The 21242-nt window shown below is 41.3% G+C and overlaps 1 protein-coding gene across 3 annotated transcripts in view; it reads left to right on the top strand.

The window, feature by feature from the left end:
* TANGO6 (transport and golgi organization 6 homolog) overlaps window positions 1–21242 on the top strand; it is a 190026-nt gene that overhangs the window by 135121 nt on the left and 33663 nt on the right. For all 3 annotated transcript variants that reach the window (XM_007090410.3, XM_042969157.1, XM_042969156.1), the window contains exons 16-17: window positions 8276–8427; window positions 19054–19167. In XM_007090410.3, coding sequence (XP_007090472.2) covers window positions 8276–8427; window positions 19054–19167 — 266 coding nt within the window. The remainder of the gene's footprint in view (window positions 1–8275; window positions 8428–19053; window positions 19168–21242) is intronic.

A 21242-nucleotide genomic window follows, 5' to 3' on the forward strand; every position in this document is an offset into this window, starting at 1 on the left:
GAGGGGAGGCAAACCATAAGAGACTCTTAAATACAGAGAACAAACTGAGGGTGGATGGGGGGGTGGGGGAGAGGGGAAAATGGGTGATGGGCATGGAGGAGGGCACTTGTTGGGATGAGCACTGAGTGTTGTATGTAAGCCAATTTGACAGTAAATTATATTCAAAAAAAGAAAAGAAAGAAAAACTTGATAAAAATCTAGCAAATCCTGGGTGGCTCAGTTGGTTAAGTGTCTGGCTCTTGACTTCGGCTCAGCTCATGATCTCACAGTTCATGGGTTCAAGCCCCAGGTCAGGCCCTGCACTGACAAGAGGAGCCTGCTTGGGATTCTCTCTCTCTCTCTCTCTCTCTCTCTCTCTCTCTCTCTCTCTGCCCCTCCCCCATCTCTCAAAATAAATAAACTTAAAATTTTTGAAAAAAAATCTTCCAAATCCTAATTTATTAAGAGTCTTTTCACATAGATGATAATTGGTACGAGTAAGTCATAGGCAGTTTAAAAAGGTTTTCAGCTCTTTTCACTATGCATTTGATTTTTCACCTTCCAAAGCAACTCACTTTCATTAAGTTTGTTCAAACAAATCTAGATCCTTCTCTGGTTTCCTTGAACACACAGCTGTGTGCATCTCAGTAAGATTGATTATTGCTGACTTCCTGAAAAGAACATGGAGATGCAAATAGCCAGGTGTTGTCATCATCATTGCACAAAGTAGAAGTCATCAGAGCTGAACTAAGATATACCTCTCTGACTAGCATCTACTTGAGTAAGTTTGTAAAAGTGAGCTTGGATTTACCGTGTTCATTTGCCTGAGGCTGTTCAGAAATGCCCAAGGAAAAGATTATGGTCTCTGTAACTTCAGTTCTCGTGGGTATCTCTTAGTCTAAATATTGTAGTCCGTGGTAAGTATTTTCTGAATATGGGTGGGGAGGTGGGAAATTCAGAAATCAGTACCTTTTTTTTTTTTTTTTTTTTTATAAAAACCATATAATACATCAGTTTTTAAGGAAACAACAGGATGGTAATGAATGTTTGGTCTTGTCAGGGGTCGAGTATGTACTATCTTAAAGACAAAAGGTGCATTAGGATTTTGGAATTTTGTGGTTCAAATAAATTTCAACTGAAGTAATAAGCACATCTCATCTGAATAAAGAAAAATACAAAAAAACAAAAACAAAAGCAAAAAAACTCACCCTAAATCTAACCCCTCCCGTATGGGATAATTCAGGTTTTGTTGCTTAATCAGAAACCAAGGAATAGTAGCAGGTATCCCAGAGCCTAGGGTTTTAGTTTATAATGGAATGAGTTAGTCAGCGGTTGGGAAATATACTCAGTATTTAAGCCTTTCACATGAACTACTACTTTAAATAGTTACTCACCTGTTTTGTTTTTTTTTTAATAGGTTGGCTTATGTATAAAGATGACTTAGCTCTTTGGGAAAGTCATATATATATATGCTAATATCGTAAGAGTCATGCTGTGTACTAGGCTTTTGTCCCAATTAAAATTGCAGTTAGAAGAAAGAAAATTATTGGGTTTGATTTTTTTCTTTTGTTATAAAATGATTTTGAACTCTTTAAAAAACATATACTGTGTTAAGTTCCTTTGTTTTGGCAAATCTAACTTTCCTGACTTTATATTGATAGACATCAAACTGACATAGAATTGCTCTACAGTTTTATTTATTTTTTATGTTTTGTTTTTAAAGGTTTTTTGTTTGTTTGTTTGTTTGTTTGTTTTTAAGTAGTCTCTGCATGCAACACGGGGCTTGAACTCACGACCCCAATATCACAAGTTGCATGCTCTTCCAACTGAGCAAGCCAGGCACCCCAAAGTGCTCTATAGTTTTAAAGAACATTCCATTTTTCATATTATATGTTAGAATGCTTTTGGCTGCAGGTGACAGACATTCCCAACTCAACTGGCTTAAACAGTAAGGCATGAATCGCTTGCACATAACAAAAAGTCCAGGAGTGGTTGATTTTTTGGCTTTGTGATATCCTTCAAGACCCAGATTCTTTTCATCTTTCTGCTCTGCCAACTTCAGCTTTTGGCTTCGTCCTCTAGTCCCTCATGGTTTCAAGTTGGCTACAGTAACTCTAAGGTGTCATATCGTTATCATAGCCAGAGGCAAAATGTCTTCCAGCAGATTTTCCTTTACACCTCATTGTCCAGACTAGGTCACATGCCCATATGTAAACCAATTAATGCACAGGGATGTGTCCACCATGATTCATTTAGACCAATGAAGACCTTAGTCTGAATCAAATGGGTGATGGTTGGGACAGGGCGGGGGAAGGTGGGTACTTGAACAAAATTAGAATGCTATTTGCAAGGAAGAATGGGAGAATGCCAATGCGATGTGCATAACAAATGTGGCTTTTGGGATCCCTAAAGCTCAAATTAAGTACCTTTTATGTAGGATCTTGAAACTGTCTGCCCATGTCAAAATGTAGCCTTGGGAGCTATATTCTCTGACTACATGCATTCATTTTTTGTTCTGCACAGAAACCTGGTCAGGACTGACCCCCAGCCTAGGTACTAGGATCCGGTACAGTCTTGAGAAACTAGCCACATGGCATGGTAGGCACTAAGAGAAGGGAAGATTAGTCAGAGGCAAGTAGCTTCCCAGGAAATGGGAGCTTCCCAGGAAATGGGAGCAGAGATGTAAATCCACAAAGAACACCAGGATTGATCAAGGATGTGACAAATCTAGGCTGTGTGTGTGAGTTCAGGTTGCAGAGAACATGACGGCAGAGCACTTTGAGAACTGCAGGGTGAATACAGTGTTCCAGCTCTTCTAGCCTCAACTGTGGAAAAAGAAAGTAGCATGTGGGCCCAGGGCCTGCTGACTGGTACAACGCAGGGCTCTTGAGATGCTAACCTTCCTACTGGCTCCTCTTGGTTCTTAGGTGCGCTTGGGGATGGAACTGGTAGAGCATGCAGTTAAATGGATGCTCATTCTGAAAGTAGTAATGAAACTCAAGCAGGGCCAGAATTTACATAAATGCAACGTTAAATTGTGGTTTTGTTAATGTAGTGGTATGGCCGCGACTTTTATGGTGGGTCAGGATAAGAAACAGCTGTATGGTATCTACATTGAGTATCAAACTTCTGTTGCCCATTTGCTCTTCACTTTCCCCCCAGAGTCTTCACAACTTTTTCCTTCAGACCTTCTCCTCTGAGAGCTTCTCCTCTGAGCCCTCACCCCTGGCTCTCAGCGTCCTCCACACACATACACACCTTCCTTAGTTTGTCCTCACAGCCGTTACTGCTGCAGGAAGATGTGTTTACTGTTTATTGTCTTGCTCCCTCACTAGAAGTAGGATTCATGAAGATGGGACCTTTACTTTTTTTTTTTCATGTTTTGTCACCTCCAGACTGAGAATGTTCTTGGAGTATTGTAGGTACTCATTTAAGATTTGTTGGATGAGGGGCGCCTGGCTGCCTCAGTTGGTAGAACATGTGACTCTTGATGTTGGGGCTGTGAGTTTAAGCCCCACGCCGGGGATAGCGTTACTAAAATTTTTTTTAAAACTAAAAGATTGGCTGGATGAATGAATAAGGTACCTCTTGATGTTCTTCCTAAAATTTTTCTCTGTTACCAAATTGATGTTCCTTTTTTTATTGGATAATAAGAACTATGTTTTTTCTGTTTCCTTTTATGTCTTAGCCACCAGGAATTGATAAGCTAAGTTCTGGGATCCTTAGCTTGGGATATCTGCACTCCCTCACTTACTGTAGTGCTTTTAAAAGTACTTATTTCAGTGATACATAATTTCAATATTATTTATTACAAGTTTCTTCAAATTCTATATGGAAATAAACAAATGTTGGATAATAATAAATGCACAGACTGAATGAAAGGTAAAAGAAAGAAGTCAAAAAGAACATCAGGATTTTGAGTCTGGATGAATAAGAATACTGGAGCTGTTATTAATAGAAATAGGAACCTGATCAAAACATTACTCATAAAAGTATCTTTTCTGTCACCATGTTGGGCACATCTCACTCCATTGTTGCTTGGTCGTTTTTTTCCCTCTTCCCCATTTAGGCTTTGAATGCCATGAGGGAAAGGACTGTGTCTTTCTTGTTTATGATTGGATCCCCAGGCCTAGTATAGTGCCTAGCACATATTACCTTTTCTTTACCATGCATTTTTCACTTTAAATCTCTACATTAGTAACCATTCACTTGTTTGTCATCTGCTCTTACCTTTTCAGCCTGTAATTTCCCCTCCTTCTCTCATTTTCCTGTGCCTTCCTTCCCAACAAAGAAACTTCATTCCTTTAACAGCAACAGCCTCCCTCCAGGGATGGTGAATGTATGCTTCTTCCTTTTCCAGTCTCCTGAACCTCATTCCCCTGATGACTAAACCAGAGGTGACTCATCAACTCATAGATTCGTACAACTGGAAAGGACCTGAGAGACGTCTTGTCTAATTGACTTGTCTCTAGTTGGTACAGAGAGGTGAAGCAAATTGCCCAAAGTCAAAATGCTAGTTGGTAGCAGGGCCAAAACTAGAACACACATCTCTTAACTCTGGATCTATATCTCACACTACAGAATGAGCAAGTTCCTTCCTAAGACCAGAAAGGAAAAGTACTACAGTAAAAGTAGAAATATATGTTTTCCTCTTAGTTGGAAATTTTAAATACAATCAGTATGTTATAGGAGTTAAGTATCAAACTACGTAACTTTGATCTTGGGCGTATTTGGTTTACGGACAAGTTATTTAAATCTTCTCTTTTAGTATATCCTTTCTATCATTTTTCTATACATTTGTATATTTCATATACATATTTAAATCTGTAAGTTTGGTTTGTTAATAGTGAGAGAAGTTGCATCTGTGCATTTTTACATACACAAATGGAATGATACTGGTTCTATTACTTCCTTTTGCTTTAACAGTGTCTTCAGGGACCTTTCTATATTAGTGCATATAATTCTGTCATTTTCTTTTTAACGACTGCATTGTACTCCATAATATATATGTTTATTTAACCACTTCCATATTAATTAATATTTAATTCTCATTTTTCACTGTTACAATTCTGTAGTTAAGTCTTTATGCAGATATCCTTGTGCATATATGTGACTCCCTCTTCAGGATTGATATTCAGAAATGCAAATACTGGGTCTCAGAGTAGGCACAAAGTCCCCTCTATTCTGAAAACAAGCTATGGCTGAATTACTGCTAACTCAATTTCTGCAATTCATAGTCATGTTAACTGGGCAGGGGATGAGACTTTTGACTGTCTGTAGTATATTAGGAACTGGGAGCCTTTTAGAGAAATTTCTCCCTCATCTTTATCCCATACTGTGTGGAAAATACATTGTGTTTTGAGGGAAAACGAAATCAAAACAGTCTCCTCCTCCCCCTTCCAAGTGTTTGAAATTAGTGAGATTAGGGTCTCCAAGCAACCTCTGCTTGGCTCTATGATGGCAGTTACCACAATACTGTAATTGTTGGTACTTATCTGTTTGTACCCACCTCCTAAACTTTGGGCTTTCTAAAGGGTAAAGATTATGTTTATGTTTTTTTATCCCTAGAACATTATCATGATACCTAGCACATAATTTTGTTTTGTTGAACAAATTAATGAACTCAGTTCAACATTAGCATTTGTTGAGTACTTCATACATACAAATATTACTGAGAACTGATGGAAACGAAGTTCTACCTTCAAGGAATTTAGACTCATGGGAGAGATAGATGCTGAAAACCTCTAGGAATCAAGGCATTAGTGACACAGGTGATTTAAGTTCAAAGAACTGTGGAACTTCCCTGGAGGACTAATTAAGGCTGACTGAAGAAGTTTTCACAAAGGAAATAGCATTTGAGGTGAGCCTGATAGGACAAGTTGGTGATTTTTTTTATGATTTATCATTTATGTGATTAAGAATGGGTGGCTTTAAGCAATGCTTTGGAAACCATTTTGTCACCTCATAGATAGATGTCATGTAGCCTTAGTACTACAAAAAGGCTAAAGGTAGAGTGTTATACTTGGGTTCTAGAACTAGAGCCTCAGAACCTAGATCAAGCCAAAAAAGCTTCAGCTCTTGGTATGCCTGTGGAGGAAGAAGTTGTTTCCATATATAAAATGTCAATTCTGATGTCTTAGCATGCTATTTCTCTTCTTTTCAAATAAAACAACTTCTCTTGACATACTTCCCTACCTTGACCAGCAGCCACCCCATTTCCTTGATCTGCTTTGCTGAAAAACTTCTTAAGTGATCTTTCTGTCTCCACTTCTCCCATACTGTCTTAAACCCACTTCTAGGAACAGCATACAGAACTCAGAAATGGACCCACAAATATTTGGCCAACATATATCTTCAACAAAGCAGGCAAGAATATCTGATGGAAAAAAAGTCTCTTCAGTAAATGGTCCTGGGAGAACTGGATAGCAACTTGCAGAAGAATGAAATTGGGCCACTTTCTTACACCATACACAAAAATAAATTCAAAATGGATGAAAGACCTAAAACATGAGACAGGAAACCATCAAAATCCTACAGAAGAAAACAGGCAGCAACCTCTTTGACCTCAGCCATAGCAACTTCTTGCTAGATATGTCTCCAGAGGCAAGGGAAATAAAAGCAAAAATGAACTATTGGGACCTCATCAAGATAAAAAGCTTCTGCACAGGGGTGCCTGGGTAGCCCAGTTGATTAAGTATCTGGCTCTTGGTTTTGGCTCAGGTCATGATCTCATGGTTTGTGAATTTGAGCCCCGCATCAGGCTTGCGTTGACAGTGCGAAGCCTGCTTGGATTCTCTCTCTCCCAATCTCTCTGCCCATCTCTCTCTCTCTCTCTCTCTCTGTCTCTCTCAAAATAGATAAATAAACTTAAAAACAAAAAAACTTCTGTACAGCAAAGGAAATAATCAACAAAACTAAAAGGCAACTGACAGAATGGGAGAAGATATTTGCAAATGACATATCAGATAAAGAACTTCTCAGACTCAACACCCAAAAAACAAATAATCCGGTGTAGAAATGGGCAGAAGACATGAATAGACACTTTTCCAAAGAAGGCATCCAGATGGCTAACAGACACATGAAAATATGTTCAACATCACTCATCATCGGAGAAATACAAATCAAAACCATGATGAGGTACCACCTCACACCTGTCAGAATGGCTAACATTAACAACTCAGGAAACAACAGATGTTGGCGAGGATGCAGAGAAAGGGGAATGCTGTTTGCCCTGTTGGTGGGAATGCAAACTGGTGTAGCCACTCTGGAAAACAGTAGGAGGTTCCTCAAAAAATTAAAAATAGAATTACCCTATGAGCCAGCACTTGTCCTATAGGTATTTATTCAAAGGATACAAAAATGCTGATTTGAAGGGGCACATGCTCCCCAGTGTTTACAACAGTGCTATAAATAATAGCCACATTATGGCCATATGTCCATCGACTGATGAATGGGTAAAGAAGTGGTACAATGGAATATTACTTGGCAGTCAAAAGAATGAAATCTTGGGGCTCCTGGGTGGCTTGTTTGGTTGAGCATCTTTCTCTGCCCCTCCTCTGCTCATAGTATCTCTCTCAAAAGTGAATAAATGGTTTTAAAAAAGAATGAAATCTTGCCATTTGCAATAACGTGGATAGAAGTAGAGTGTATTATGCTAAGTGATGTGAATCAGAGAAAGACAAATACATGATTTCACTCATATGTGGAATTTAACAAACAACAGTTGAACATAAGGGAAGGGAAGGAAAAATAAGATAAAAACAGAGAAGGAGACAAATCATAAGAGACTCTTAAATAAAGAGAACAAAATACGGGTTGCTGGAGGGAATATGGGTGGGGGGATGGGCTAAATGGGTGATGGGCATTAAGGAAAGCATTTTGTGGGATGAGCACTGGGTGTTGTATGTAAGTGATGAATTGCTGGCTTCTTCTCCTGAAACCAATACTACACTGTATGTTAACTGACTTTGAATTTAAATAAATTAACTGAAAAAACAACAACAACACTTCTGTCATGCTCTTACCCCTACCAGTCCATCAAAACTGTTCTCGTCAGAGTCAACAGTGTCCTCATTGTTACTCAATCTAATGGTCAGTTATTAGTTTTCTTCCAACGTGACATTAAATATGCTCCCAGTGCATAATTTCTAATGGTTGGTTATGCAAGTACTTTGAAAAGTATAAAACACCATACAATATACTATGATAGTATCATTATTCCTTCTTTAAGAACCTGAAAATTTGTTTTTAAAGATTTTGATTTCTTTTTTTTTTTTTTTTTTCTTTTTTCCTATAGGGGACATGGTCTCAAAGTACAGAGAACCTTTGATCCACACATTCCTGAGGGGAGCAAGAGATCCAGATAGTGCTCACAGGGCCAGCAGCTTATCTAACCTTGGAGAACTGTGCCAGAGGATGGACTTTCTGCTGGGCTCTGTGGTTCATGAGGTACTGCATGTTGATTGTTTTTCTAATGCTTGTTTTTACTTGGGCCTGTGATATAGCTTGGGGTTGAGAGTCAGATCTCTAGTTTTTTTTCCAGATCAGGTAAATCATTGAACCTACCTCAGCCTCACTGGTCTTATATGTATAATGGAAGTTAGATTCTTAAGAATTTTTTATGGCAAGTGACAACAAGTCACCTTAACTTGCCTTATGTATTAAAAGAGGATTGAGGGGTGCCTGGGTGGGTCAGTCAGTTAAGCATCCGACTCTTGGTCTCTGCTCAGGTCATGATCTCATGGTTTGTGGATTCGGACCCCACATCGGGCTCCTCACTAACTGCTTGGGATTCTCTCTCTCTCTCTCTCTCTCTCTCTCTCTCTTTTCCTCTCTCTCTGCCCCTCCCACATACACGCTTTCTCTCTCTCTCTTAAAATAAATAAACTTAAAAATAAAAGAAGTAAATGTTATTTAAAAAAAGAAAAAAGGCGTCTGGGTGGCTCAGTTGGTTAAATGTCCAACTTCAGTTCAGGTCATGGTCTCATGGCTTGTGGGTTCAATCCGGCACAGGTTCTGTGCTGTCAGCTCAGAGCCTGGATGGAGCCTGCTTCGGATTCTGTGTCTTCTTCTCTCTCTGCCCCTCCCCCACTAACACTCTGTCTCTCTCTCTCAAAAATAAACATCTCTACCCTAGGTCTCTGGGCCATCTGTGAGCTCATCTCTGTTCACAGAAAATTCCCAGGCATAGATTCTAATTGGTCCTCTTTGGTCAGAGGTGCCCTGTATTCAGGGGGACGAGGTTATTTACCAGAAAGACTAATTAAGTTCCATGTTTTGTTTACCATGTTACACCTAGTACCTGGTACATAGTAGGTCGAGGATGACTGGGCAGCCATATAGGATGTTGGCACTGCACGCTCTTCCTGGTTTCAGAGTTGCTGAGTTAATGAAATGTGCGTCCTGTTGTTGTCCTCTACGAACATCTTCCTCTAGCCCCTTACGTTTTATCTTTGCCCTCACGTTTATTTAGTCATCGGTATATTAATATATATCTTGACTTCCTGCTGTGTGCTAGGCACTCTGCTATTAAAGATGATGCTGGATGGAAAAAGATTAGTTAATAAGTAGCCAGGAGTCGTTTTATTACCAATGCGCTTGACTATCTTAAATCTTTATTTGGAAGAAAATGACATGTAAATTATAAATATATAAATTTTTAAAAGTTTATATTACCTTTTTATTTATGAGAGACCATATCTCTCACATAGAGCATATAACTTCACTAGACCAAAAACTTACAAAACTGTAATACTGGCTTCTTTATTCAGACCATGTTGAACAACAAATCTTAAGAAGTTCCTAGGGAGAAAGAATTTTCTTTGATGTCGTGATTGTGTCTTATCGCTAAGCAGAAAAATACACTCATGGATGTACGCATACCCTTGAATTTATGGCATTTCCTGATTCCTGAGCTTTATAGGCTTTGTTTTATTGATAGTAAAGGCTACTCATGCCCTTAAATTCCAATTTAGGATTTTTTTTTCCAACTTAGGATTTTTAAGAAAGTTATGCGTCAGTCACTTCCTCTCCTTTAACTCTTCCATGAGGGACACACCTCTCTACCCATCTTTTTATATATTTTTTTCTTTTTTTAAAAAGTTTTTATTTGAATTCCAGTTAGTTAATATATAGTGTAATATTTGTTTCAGGTGTAGAATTTAGCAATTCAACACTTACGTACAACACCCGATGCTCATCACAAGTGCCCTCCTTAATAGTCCCCACTACCCATTTATGTGTCTTTTTTTAAAAACTTAGAAATAATGCTTCTTACCAACTTAACACCTTAGAGTGCTCTACCATATGTGAACCGTTAGATATCTGATCTTTGGTTGTTTTGGATGTCACTCATCCAAGGAGTGAATCTCTTGTCCTTTAGTATATGAACTTGTAACACAATAGAAGGCATTTGCGGGTCTATTTAATTATATTGTCTAAAGATTTCAGCCTTTTATAACTTCTCTGGGTCAAATATGGAAGCAGTTCCCACATTTTTTTCCTGTTTATTTGGTACCTTCATATGACTCAACCCAAACCAAGCCATAAGCTGTGATATGAACCAAACCCAAACATTATTATTTTTAATAACAGCTTTATTGAGATGGAAGTCACATACCATATAAATCACCCATTTAAAGGGTACAATTCAACTGCTTCTAATATATTTGCAGAATTGTGTAAGCATCACAAAATTTTTTAAAACATAGCTGTGAATGGAATGAAAACTTACCCTGGATCTCCAAGTGGATCAGCTTAGGTTTGACAGGATCTCATATACTTTCTGAAACCATTGACCCCAAACAATACCTGAACATCATGGTCTTCTCTGAACCAAAAAACTGAGACCATGTTTCTTCTTGAGTCCCTAGACTCTTCTTCCCATTTTCTCTCTTAAGGAAACTGTAGCATGCTGGCGGCATATGATTTCCCATCAGAGTGTTAGAGAAATTTCTTGGTTTGGTTGATTAGAAAAATTGAGCTCAAGCAGGTTTTTATAACATTCAAGAAGTATCATCTCTCTGGAGACCCACCTGACCTGTTGATAGAGAATGAAATTTCCAAGTGCACTTGGGGATGGGAATCAGTGAGGGCCTACCTCCTCCACCTACTTACCTGCGTTCATTCGAGCACACATGACTTAGACTCTGAACTCAGTGTCTGACTTAGAAAATGGGATCAAAGGGGTGTCTGGCTGGCTCAGTCAGTCGAGCATGCAACTCTTGATCTCGGGGTCGTGAGTTCAAGCCCCACGATGGGGATGGAGATTACTAAAAAAAGGGGGCGGGATTAAAATGCCTGCAGTGAAGGATTGTTACAAGGATCTAGAGATAATGTATATCTGGAAAATAAGAAAAAGCAGAGGATCTGGGTGGCCAGAGTGTTGGGTGGAGGGGAGGTTGCAATGTTAAATAGGGTATTCAAGGTGAAGCTCATTGAGAAGGTGACATTTGAGTAACGATTTGGTTTTTTGTTTTGTTTTGTTTTTGTGCTGAGATTTTTCTTTAAGGAGGATTTTGGTGATTTGAAGGAGGCCGATGATGACAGTGATCATCATGGCAGCAAGGAAATGAGAAGAACAGGGGTAACTAGCCTCCTTCAGATGTTACCGCTCGTACATTTACCAAACACCTGCAGTGTGCCAGGCCCTTTGTCAGGGGCCAAGGTTACAAAACCCTACAAGATACCAACCTCGCCTTCTAGGCATGGGTAACCTAGTAGAAGACACAAACATCAATGGCCACAGTTGTAGTCCTTCGTGATAAGTGCTGGAGGAGCATATTTTAGGAGCCCCTCAGTCAGGTTTGAGTGTTGACAAAGAGGTGCTAGAGGAAGAGATGTTTGGACCTGAATCTTTAGAACAAGTAGAAATTGGGTAGCCCAAGAAGGCACTTCGGCAGAAAGAATAGCTGTGCAAAGGCAGTGTTGTGTGGGACAGCCTGGCAATATTTGGAAAACTGTAGGAAGATCCTAAAGGCTGGAGTGAAGGAGTGGGGGTGGGAGGTTAGTTGGTGGCAGAACCGAGGCAAGAGAGGCAGGCAGGGTCTACATCATAAGGGGTCTTGTAGCTTTACAATTTCCTGGCTCACAGCAAGAATCTCGGATTGCTTATTAAACCTTCAGAAATGAAGTGTAAATAGGTAGCAGGCTGTTCACTTACCGTGAGTGCTAACACAAAAGACAGCTTTTAAATTCCATGTGAGGAGCTGCTGCTGTGGGGGTACCTGCCTGGCCAGCCCCTTGTCCAGTGACACCCTGCCCTACTTCTTGAGATCTGGACTTCCTGAAACATCAATCCCAGGTGTGTTTATGATCACTAACAAATTGTGAGCGTGCCAAGGGCAGAGCCCATCTTTATTTACCTTTGCATACCCCCTAGCACCCATCACAATGCTTGACATGCAGTGTTTCTTGATAAATATTGAATGAAGAAGAAGGTAAGGCTTATTTGGGAAGACTGGTTCCTACATGCTTTAAGAATAGTAATAATTTTCTCTCTCTTTCTTTCTCTTGAAATAAAGAATTGTTTTTGTTTGTTTTTTAATCTTAAAAAAAAAAAAGAGGTTGCCTAGGTGGCTCAGTCAGTTAAGCATCCGACTTGGTTTCGGCTCAGGTCATGATCTCATGGCTCATGGGATCTGAACCGCATTGGGCTCTGCACTGATGGCTTGGAGCCTACTTGGGACTCTCTCTCTCCCCTTCTCTCTCCTTCTCTCTCAAAGTAAATAAAATTTTTTAATGTTTATTTATTTATTTTGAGAGAGGGAGAAAGAGCATGAGAGTGGGGGAGGGACAGAGAGAAACTGAGAGGGAGAATCCCAAGCAGGCTCTGCGCTGTCAGCACAAAGCCTGATGCAGGGCCCGATCCCACAAACCGTGAGGGTATCATGATCTGAGCCAAAATCAAGAGTTGGACACTCAACTGACTGAGCCACCCAGGTACCCCAAAATAAATAATTTTTTTTAAATCTTAAAAATAGTAATAATAGCAAGCACTTAATACTTTTCTGAGTACCTTACATGTACCAACTGATCCAGTACTCACAAAGGAAACCGTGGCACAGAGAAATAAGTTGCCAAGGCCATGCAGATAGGAAGCGCAGGGCTGGGAATTGAATGTAGGCGGGCAATTCCAGAATCCATGCTCTTAACCAAACTGTATGTTGTCTCCCAATAAATGTTTTCAGTTCACTTATAAGATTTCTTTTCTGCCAAAAAAAAAAAAAAAAAAAAAAAAAGATTGCATTTGTGCTGAAAAAGGAAGAGAATTGCCATACAAGTAGAGCTACTGACAGGAAGGGTCATGTAGCTCCATCTTAATAGCCCTTGCTTTTGGCAATGAAACTTCAGAAGGCAATATATTCCCTCTGATTTGAAAAACCAGGTGTTTCCATCCCACATAATTTGTCTCTTCTTTTTAGATGATCCTTCTCATGTAGCATCCCACGCTTGCCATGTCATCAGTGCCAAACCAGCTGCCTTGGGTGGACTACAAGTTTGAACATGATTGGACACCTGACAGCCCTAGTGTTTTGGCCATTGAGCCCTCCTATAGTTAGACCGCTCTTGTCCATTCTCATGGAAAAAGTGGGATAGTGGACATGGGTCTGAAGTAGTTCTTCATTTATTTGTTGATACCTTCCACAGATGTTCATTGAGCACTTACTCTGTGCCATTTATAGGAATTGCAACCAAGCTGTGTGCTAGATGGTGGGGATTCAGCTGTGAGCACAACAAAGTTCCTTTCCTCATGTGGCTGATGTTCTAGAAAGGAGGGGTGGGTAATGAATAAGTAAGGAAGTAAACAAATATATACTGTGTCCGATGGAGTAAGTGCTAAGGAAATGAATCTAGTAAGGGAAGGGGCACAAAGGGAACTTGTTGTTGTATGTGAACTTGGATGAACAGGAAAAGATTCACTGATGAGTAACATTTGAGATAAGACCTGAAGGAAGCAAGGGGCTGATCCAGACAGATACCTGGGGAGAAAGCATTCTAGGTGCAGGGAGCAGCAAGTACAAAGGCCCTGAGGCAGGTGCATGCTTGACATGCTACTGAACAGCAAGGCCAGTGCGTCAGAGAGGTGATGGCAGTCTTGATGGGGCCTCATAAGGAGTTTGGCTTTTACTTTGAGTGAGTTGGGAAACCAAAGCAGAAGAATGAAATGATCTTTTTTTTTTTTTATTTTTTTTTTTAATGTTTATTTATTTTTGAGACAGAGAGAGACAGAGCATGAATGGGGGAGGGTCAGAGAGAGAGGGAGACACAGAATCCGAAACAGGCTCCAGGCTCTGAGCGGTCAGCACAGAGCCTGACGCAGGGCTTGAACTCACGGACTGCGAGATCATGACCTGAGCTGAAGTCGGACTCTTAACCGACTGAGCCACCCAGGCGCCCCAAGAATGAAATGATATTATTTATTTAGTTACCGTGTCATTCTCTGTGACAGTTTGTTAAGTGTCCCATGAAAGCTCTTAAGTCTTTTGTAGTATGTTCTGGTGGAGAAGGAACTTTGGGGAAACTGACCTTTGGCTGCAAACTGAAGGAATTCTCCTCTGTGAGCATTTGCCATGTTCCAGGTATACTGGAGCACACAGATGAAGCACACAGTCTTTTCCCCCAAGGAAATCTCTGTAGAATGTGAAACACAGAAGAATAAATAGACACTGGACTAGAGTGATATGATAGAATAAGCACAAGGTGCTGAGGGAACCACAGCTGGGACCCTCAGTTAGACTTATCAGGGCAGCAAGAAGATTGCATTGATCAAGTGTCAGGCAGGCAGAGAAAGAGGATATGTGTAATCTGTTTGGGTACGAAATTGAACAAACTAACCACCATGGTCTCTTCTAACATGACCTGACCTGGGGGGTCGTAGCTGTAGCTGTTGGGCATCTGCAGAAAGCTGTCCTACCTGTTGGGTGGTCCAGATTTGGGCACTGTCTATTCTTGATGGCATTTGCTGGTAGGGAAGGAATATAAAGGATAGGATCAATGCCTTCAGTTCCTGTGCTGGAAATTCAGGTTTTTCCTCTCTGTTGATGTCAAGATTTAACTTGTTTGGAAAGCATTGTTATTTTTCCCTAATTCTCCTTGTTCTTATCAAGAGCTGTGGTGCTTAAAACCAAATCTTGATAGGCATTTTCATCTTCATCGCTCTCTCTGGAAAGTAAACATGATGGAAGGGAACCACAGTGAGAGGCCTATCCTCAGTACAGTAAGTAAGATGTGCCCTAGGTGAGAAGTCCATAGGGAAATCCACTTTTAATGTGGTGCCCAGAATTCCGTAAACCTGAGCTTTGAGGTCTGATGCAAAGCTATCACCTCTGATCCCACTGGATGATCCGGGTTGATTACCAGTTTCACCATGACTGACGCAGTTCCCTAAGTGCGTGTTGAAGCTGCATAGGCCCCTGAGATGAGGACTGGAGTGCACGTTCTGGGAGACCCTCCAGAAGCTAACAGACCCAGCATGGTTCCGTGAGCAGGTTATGTGAGCAAGCTGAGCACGTATGAATTGGAGACTGTACTGCCTTTGTTCTTAAGGTTTCTTAGTTGATGAAATAGAGGGGCAGATGGTCTAGTTTCACATAAGTAAGCAGACCAACCGAAATTTTAACAAAGAAATGGTTAAGAAAAGGGAGGAAAATGCAGTTGGAAAATTGAAGTCCTGCTTTCTTGACATATACCTCAACTCTGGTACCTTCTCTCCTGGAATTTTCCAAAGTTGGTTTTTGGTAATCTTGCCATTTGTATTATCTTTATTTATGTAGTTCTGAGTATGCTTGGTGTGTGCCAGCTATTTGGGAAGTGATGTTTTTCCTTATTCCTGTTAGTTCCCATCAAGTGTTAAATTGCTTACACTGACTTATAGTGTATGCAGAGGAATCATCATCTTCCTCTTTGCGTGGTTCTCAGAATGGCAGAATGATGTACGTATTTTAGGCAGTGATGACAAGAAAGCCTTCCACAGTGTGGTTTACTAGACTAGGTATGCCGACCCTGAAGGCAGGCAACATGAAGATCACATAGGATGGATTTTATCCTCTGGGAGGACTTAGGAACAGAACAGAACAGAATAGAAATATGACACCAATTCATAAATTAGTAAAGACCTTACATCATCTATCTATTTGCCAAGCCTTTTAGAGGTGAAAGTCAATGGTAAGTGTGTCCTTGGGGTTGAAGGTGAGAGAGACTAGGTATGAGAGTGACTTGTTCCGAATGGGTCAATGGAAGAGAGTGGCTATGCATCCTCCCTGCTTCTAGGGTTTGACTAGGGGTCTGCCTCAGTGGCCTGTAGGAGAGCAACATTACAAGTTGGTTATGGGAGCGTGACCTGAACAGAAGGCTGTTCTTGTCTCCAGATGATATCTGCAAGACCATATTAAAATTCTGATGCTTTAAAAACATTTTGCATTGGGCACCTGGGTGGCTCAGTTGGTTAAGCATCCGACTTCAGCTCAGGCCATGACCTTGCAGTCTGTGGGTTCAAGCCTCGCGTCAGGCTCTGTGCTGACAGCTCAGATCCTGGAGCCTGCTTCAGATTCTGTGTCTCCCTCTCTGTCTCTCTCTCTGCACCACCCCCGCTCAAACTCTGTCTCTCTCATTCAAAAATAAATAAACTTAAAAAAAAAAACAACATTTTGCGTAATTGACCATCATATGTTTCATAGGATTTAGTCTTTGTGACAGAGGTGTTGAGGAAGGTTTGTGAACACCCTTCCTTTCATGGGCCACTTCCTGATCATCCTGGATGGCTGATTGCAGATGGACTGGGTCCTGTTCGGTGCATAAATAATAGTCTGGGGGCGCCTGGGTGGCTCAGTCGGTTAAGCGTCCGACTTCAGCTCAGGTCACGATCTCACGGTCCGTGAGTTCGAGCCCCGCGTCGGGCTCTGGGCTGACGGCTCAGAGCCTGGAGCCTGCTTCAGATTCTGTGTCTCCCTCTCTCTCTGACCCTCCCGCATTCATGCTCTGTCTCTCTCTGTATCAAAAATAAATAAAACGTTAAAAAATTAAAAATAATAATAATAATAATAGTCTGTAGCAAGCAGGAGGCCATTCCAACTGATCTCACCAAAGCTTGTAATAACCAGCTATTCTCTCAGCCATGCCTTCAAAGTGGCACAAGGATTACAGCACTGGCCTTGTGGGGCAAGCCCTTTTCCAGGCAGGAATCTTCTGCCTCTCCTGATTGTGGGATTAACACCCGACAGCCAGAGCTGGACTCACTGAGAGCTGAGGCACAGCGTGCTCAGCATAGTGTGGGAGACAGAGGTGGCAAAGCTGGATACCAGCAGGGCTCTAGGCCAAGAAGCCTTGATCCACCAAACCTGGAAACCTGGGCCCCAAACTAAACCCAGAGAGAGGCAGGCAAAAGGCTCGGGAGCATCTGCACATTATGCGGCCCCAGGCTGGTTTTTGTCCTTTAGTTACTAGACTGAATAAGCTAAACCTCCTTGTGTCAGGAAGGACTCAGACCTAGCTCTAACTTGTCTCTCTGATTTCAGCTCTTACCTTGTAAATACTAAGGGTGCAAGTGGAGGTAGCTATTATATTGTTACCTGTTTGGAGGTCACCCAAGGAATTCCTCCTAAGACTGAATTGCTTCTACCGTTAATGCCACAGGCATGGAAGCCACTGATGGCCTTGGGTCAGGGTGTCCCAGGTCAAAAGCAGAAACAGCTTGCTGGATCTTACTGAAAAACAGCCCCCAAATTGTTGAGCTTTCCTGGGATTTCCCTTCACTCGCAACATGCAAGTTTGTCTAATAGATGTACAACTTGATTAAGTGCCAGTACATCACAGATGCAATTATATTTAAGAACAAGCTACTTCTTCTAATCTCTCTGCCATCGCTGATTAATTAGACACTTTGAACTATGCCCAACTGTTTGAAAGCTGTGAAAAATACAACCTGCATAGTTAAAATTTCTGCACAAGCCTATTTCCTCGTTTGTGCCTGTATTCTTTTTTTTAAAACCTTTTTAAAAACCATTCTTTAAACATAATATGTATTTATACATGTTTCCAAACACACAATCTGGCTATTTTTTTATCATGGTTAGAAATCCTTCCATGGTTGGCCAAGAAATACACTCACACAGTAAATGAAATAACAAAATATGTGAGAAGCCAATTGAATAATTGAGACTTACCTTCAGATTATTGTTCCGTTGGTCACACTTTCAAAATTTTCGTTTTCAATTTTTAAATCTTGCATGAATGCCTCAGGAAGATTTTTTTGCCATTGTTTTTAGGAGTATCTCTTTACTGAGGTTTTAAAATATTTTTGTTCTTAACCAGGAGTGGGATGGGGGCAGGGTGGTAACAGGGTCTAGAAACATTCTTATTTTACGACATATAATTATTAGCTATATATCTGGCACATGCTGTGCTAGTAATTTCTAGTCTTTTCTGTTATAGAGCTGTCTTTTAAAGTAAATGAGCACTGAAAGACCTATTATACACATGAAGAAACCCGGGGAGACTCTGAAATTGGCCCCGGGTGACTCACATGGTGGGGTATGCTAGATTGCAGGACCAGGACACCTGGACATGTGGAAGTAGATCAGTTAGAATATTTATGTATTTTTCTATCCCTGGGCTGTAACTTTCATCAACGGCGCATTCATATTCATGCTGGGCCTTGAACTCCAAAGCCTGCTTAGCTAAATCCCTATGGTCCTCACTCCCTAGAAAGCCACTATGGTTTGGATCATCTTTCCTTCCTTTCATTTAGCATTCCCAAAGGGGGACAAGTAACATTTCTTCCTACTTTTGAGGAAATACTTGAATTTGACCATACCTTTGTTTTATACACATATCCCTGCTGACTCCCTAATCTTCTTCCTGAATTCCAAACCGGATTTTGCCCTTTTCCGGAAAAGCCAGACTAAATCAAGATCTCCACCACTAGATCTGTCTCTCTTTATGGAGAATGAGGTAACTATCCACCCCTCTCTAAGCCAGATTGTTTGTGGTGGATGTGTAGAAAGTGGAACATAGTTGAAAAACTTTAGGTAATTGTGCAATCCTGAATTTTATTGACTTTTCCCCTCGCCCTCCTAGGTAACAGCTTGCCTGATTGCTGTGGCTAAAACAGACCATGAAGTTCAAGTGCGCAGAGCTGCCATCCACGTGATTGTGCTGCTGTTTCGGGGCCTCAGCCAGAAAGCCACTGAGGTAAGTCAGTTTCTCACCATATGCAGTTTCCGTACCTTTTTGGTTTTTTTCCTGCTCATCAATCTCACCACGGGAGACCTCAGACTTTATCCCCAGAATAAAATCAGCAGAGATTTTATTCTGTAGTAGGAAAGTTATATTGCTTGCATCTTTAATAGGAGTCCCTATTTCTTCTGAAATAGTAGGCAAACCACACCCTACTGCTGGAGGAGAACCAGAGCATAAGTCTGTAGATCGAGACTCTGAGTGCTGGTGTTCTTCTCAGAGGGGCAGACTCCAGGTGAGCGAACAGGAACACACTAAGCCTGCCTCTGGAGCCTGATCTTTAGTGACTTGTCTCCCTGACTCCTTTCACTGTTCATACCAAATTACTAAAGGATCTCATTTAAAAATGTTTCCTTTTTAGCTGTGAATTCAATCCACAAGATTTTAGTTGCTACATAAGTTAAACATTTTTCCTTCTCCAAGTGGATTTGGTTGGATTTCTCCCTAGTGTGTGGCCAATACGGGAAGAAAGTATATATATCCCTATGTGTGCTAAGAATGAGTGACCTCTAAATTAATTTGCCTCTTGATTTTAATGGAAACCCACTCCCAGATGAGTTTATGGAGAGAGTTTACATTAATAATTCACTTCCTGCCATCCACAGTGCTCACTGGTGGCTGGCACATCAGTATTTAACTGTCAGTGAAGCCATTAGAAGAGTGTTTGTTTTGTCAGATCCACGGGCTTTATTCATGATAGACCGTTGCCACATGAAGTTCTTGACACCATTTTTGTGCAAGCATGAACTCATCAGTTGTCCCCTAGTTATTATCTAGGGTCTTGATGGTGGTGGGGAACACAAAGATCATAACTCAATAATGCAGATTAATTAAATAAATTGCTATCGGCTACAAACTGCCCTTGACGAGAGTCTGCTGTACAAGCGGGAGTTAAGAAAGTATTTTTCACCCATCCTTAAGATCTACAAAACCCTTGACAAATACACCATTGATATGTAAGTTGTTAACAAGAGTGGAAACTGGGTGAGAAGTATACAGGAATTCTCTGTGCTGTCTGTAAGTCTAAAATTATTTCAAAGTAAAATTGTAGTTTAAAATATGAATTACAACACTATTGAAATAGGTCTATACAACTGTGTGAGTGGGCCGTGGCAACCAGCACATCTGGGTACTTACCACTACTCACTGCTTGTCTTGGCTGGCGCTGCCTTTGCGGGCTGTGTGCTGTGCCTGGCTGCCGCCTGGCCCTGCCATGCTGCGGGCGCCGTGGCACCGGGTGCTCCAAACTGCTGTGCTGGGCAGCAGGGGATAAGACGCAGCCATGGTGCACTGAGATCACCTCCACACAATGAAGGAGTGGTGGGTTCAGGTGGGGTGACTAGCCGTGCCCCTGTCTGTGGCCTATCTGCGTTTCCTGGCACTCCAGCTGTCTCCTGCTCTTCACTCATGGAAGTCGTCAGGCAGATTTTTCACCTATGAGAGACTGCACATCTTCTACCAGGACTCTGTGGGTGTGGTTGGAAATCCTGAGATAGTTGTGCTTTTACCTAGGTTTCCAACTTCCAGCTGTGATTAGTACAAGATTTGGGAAGGTCTGACCGGGAGGTTTTAACGAGTGATTGCCCTGGGTTTCTTGGTCTTTGGTTGCAGTGACAAACAAGACCACATCACTGTTCCATATTTGAGCAGGCCAGCATCGTAGAGGCATTTTTGTGGCATCTGGGGCTCCAGAACCATAGGATCAACCTTGTGTCTCATGATTACAGAGGTATCGTTGCTCAGAAGGTGCTCTATAGGTTCGAGCAGAAATGATCTCGTCAGCTTACCGTGAGGAGTCTCTATCTGTCAAATGGAGGTATATTTCCTGAGATTCACCGTCCTCTCTTCCAAAAGCAGCTCAAGAATGGAGGCATGCTGGGGCGCCTGGGTGGCTCAGTTGGTTAAGCGTCCGACCTCGGCTTAGGTCACGATCTTGTGGTTTGTGGCTTCGAGCTCTGCGTCAGACTCTGTGCTGACAGCTCAGAGCCTGGAGCCTGCCTCGGATTCTATGTCTCCCTCTCTCTGCTTCT

This window comes from Panthera tigris, chromosome E2, assembly GCF_018350195.1.
Source record: "Panthera tigris isolate Pti1 chromosome E2, P.tigris_Pti1_mat1.1, whole genome shotgun sequence".
NCBI lineage: Eukaryota > Metazoa > Chordata > Mammalia > Carnivora > Felidae > Panthera > Panthera tigris.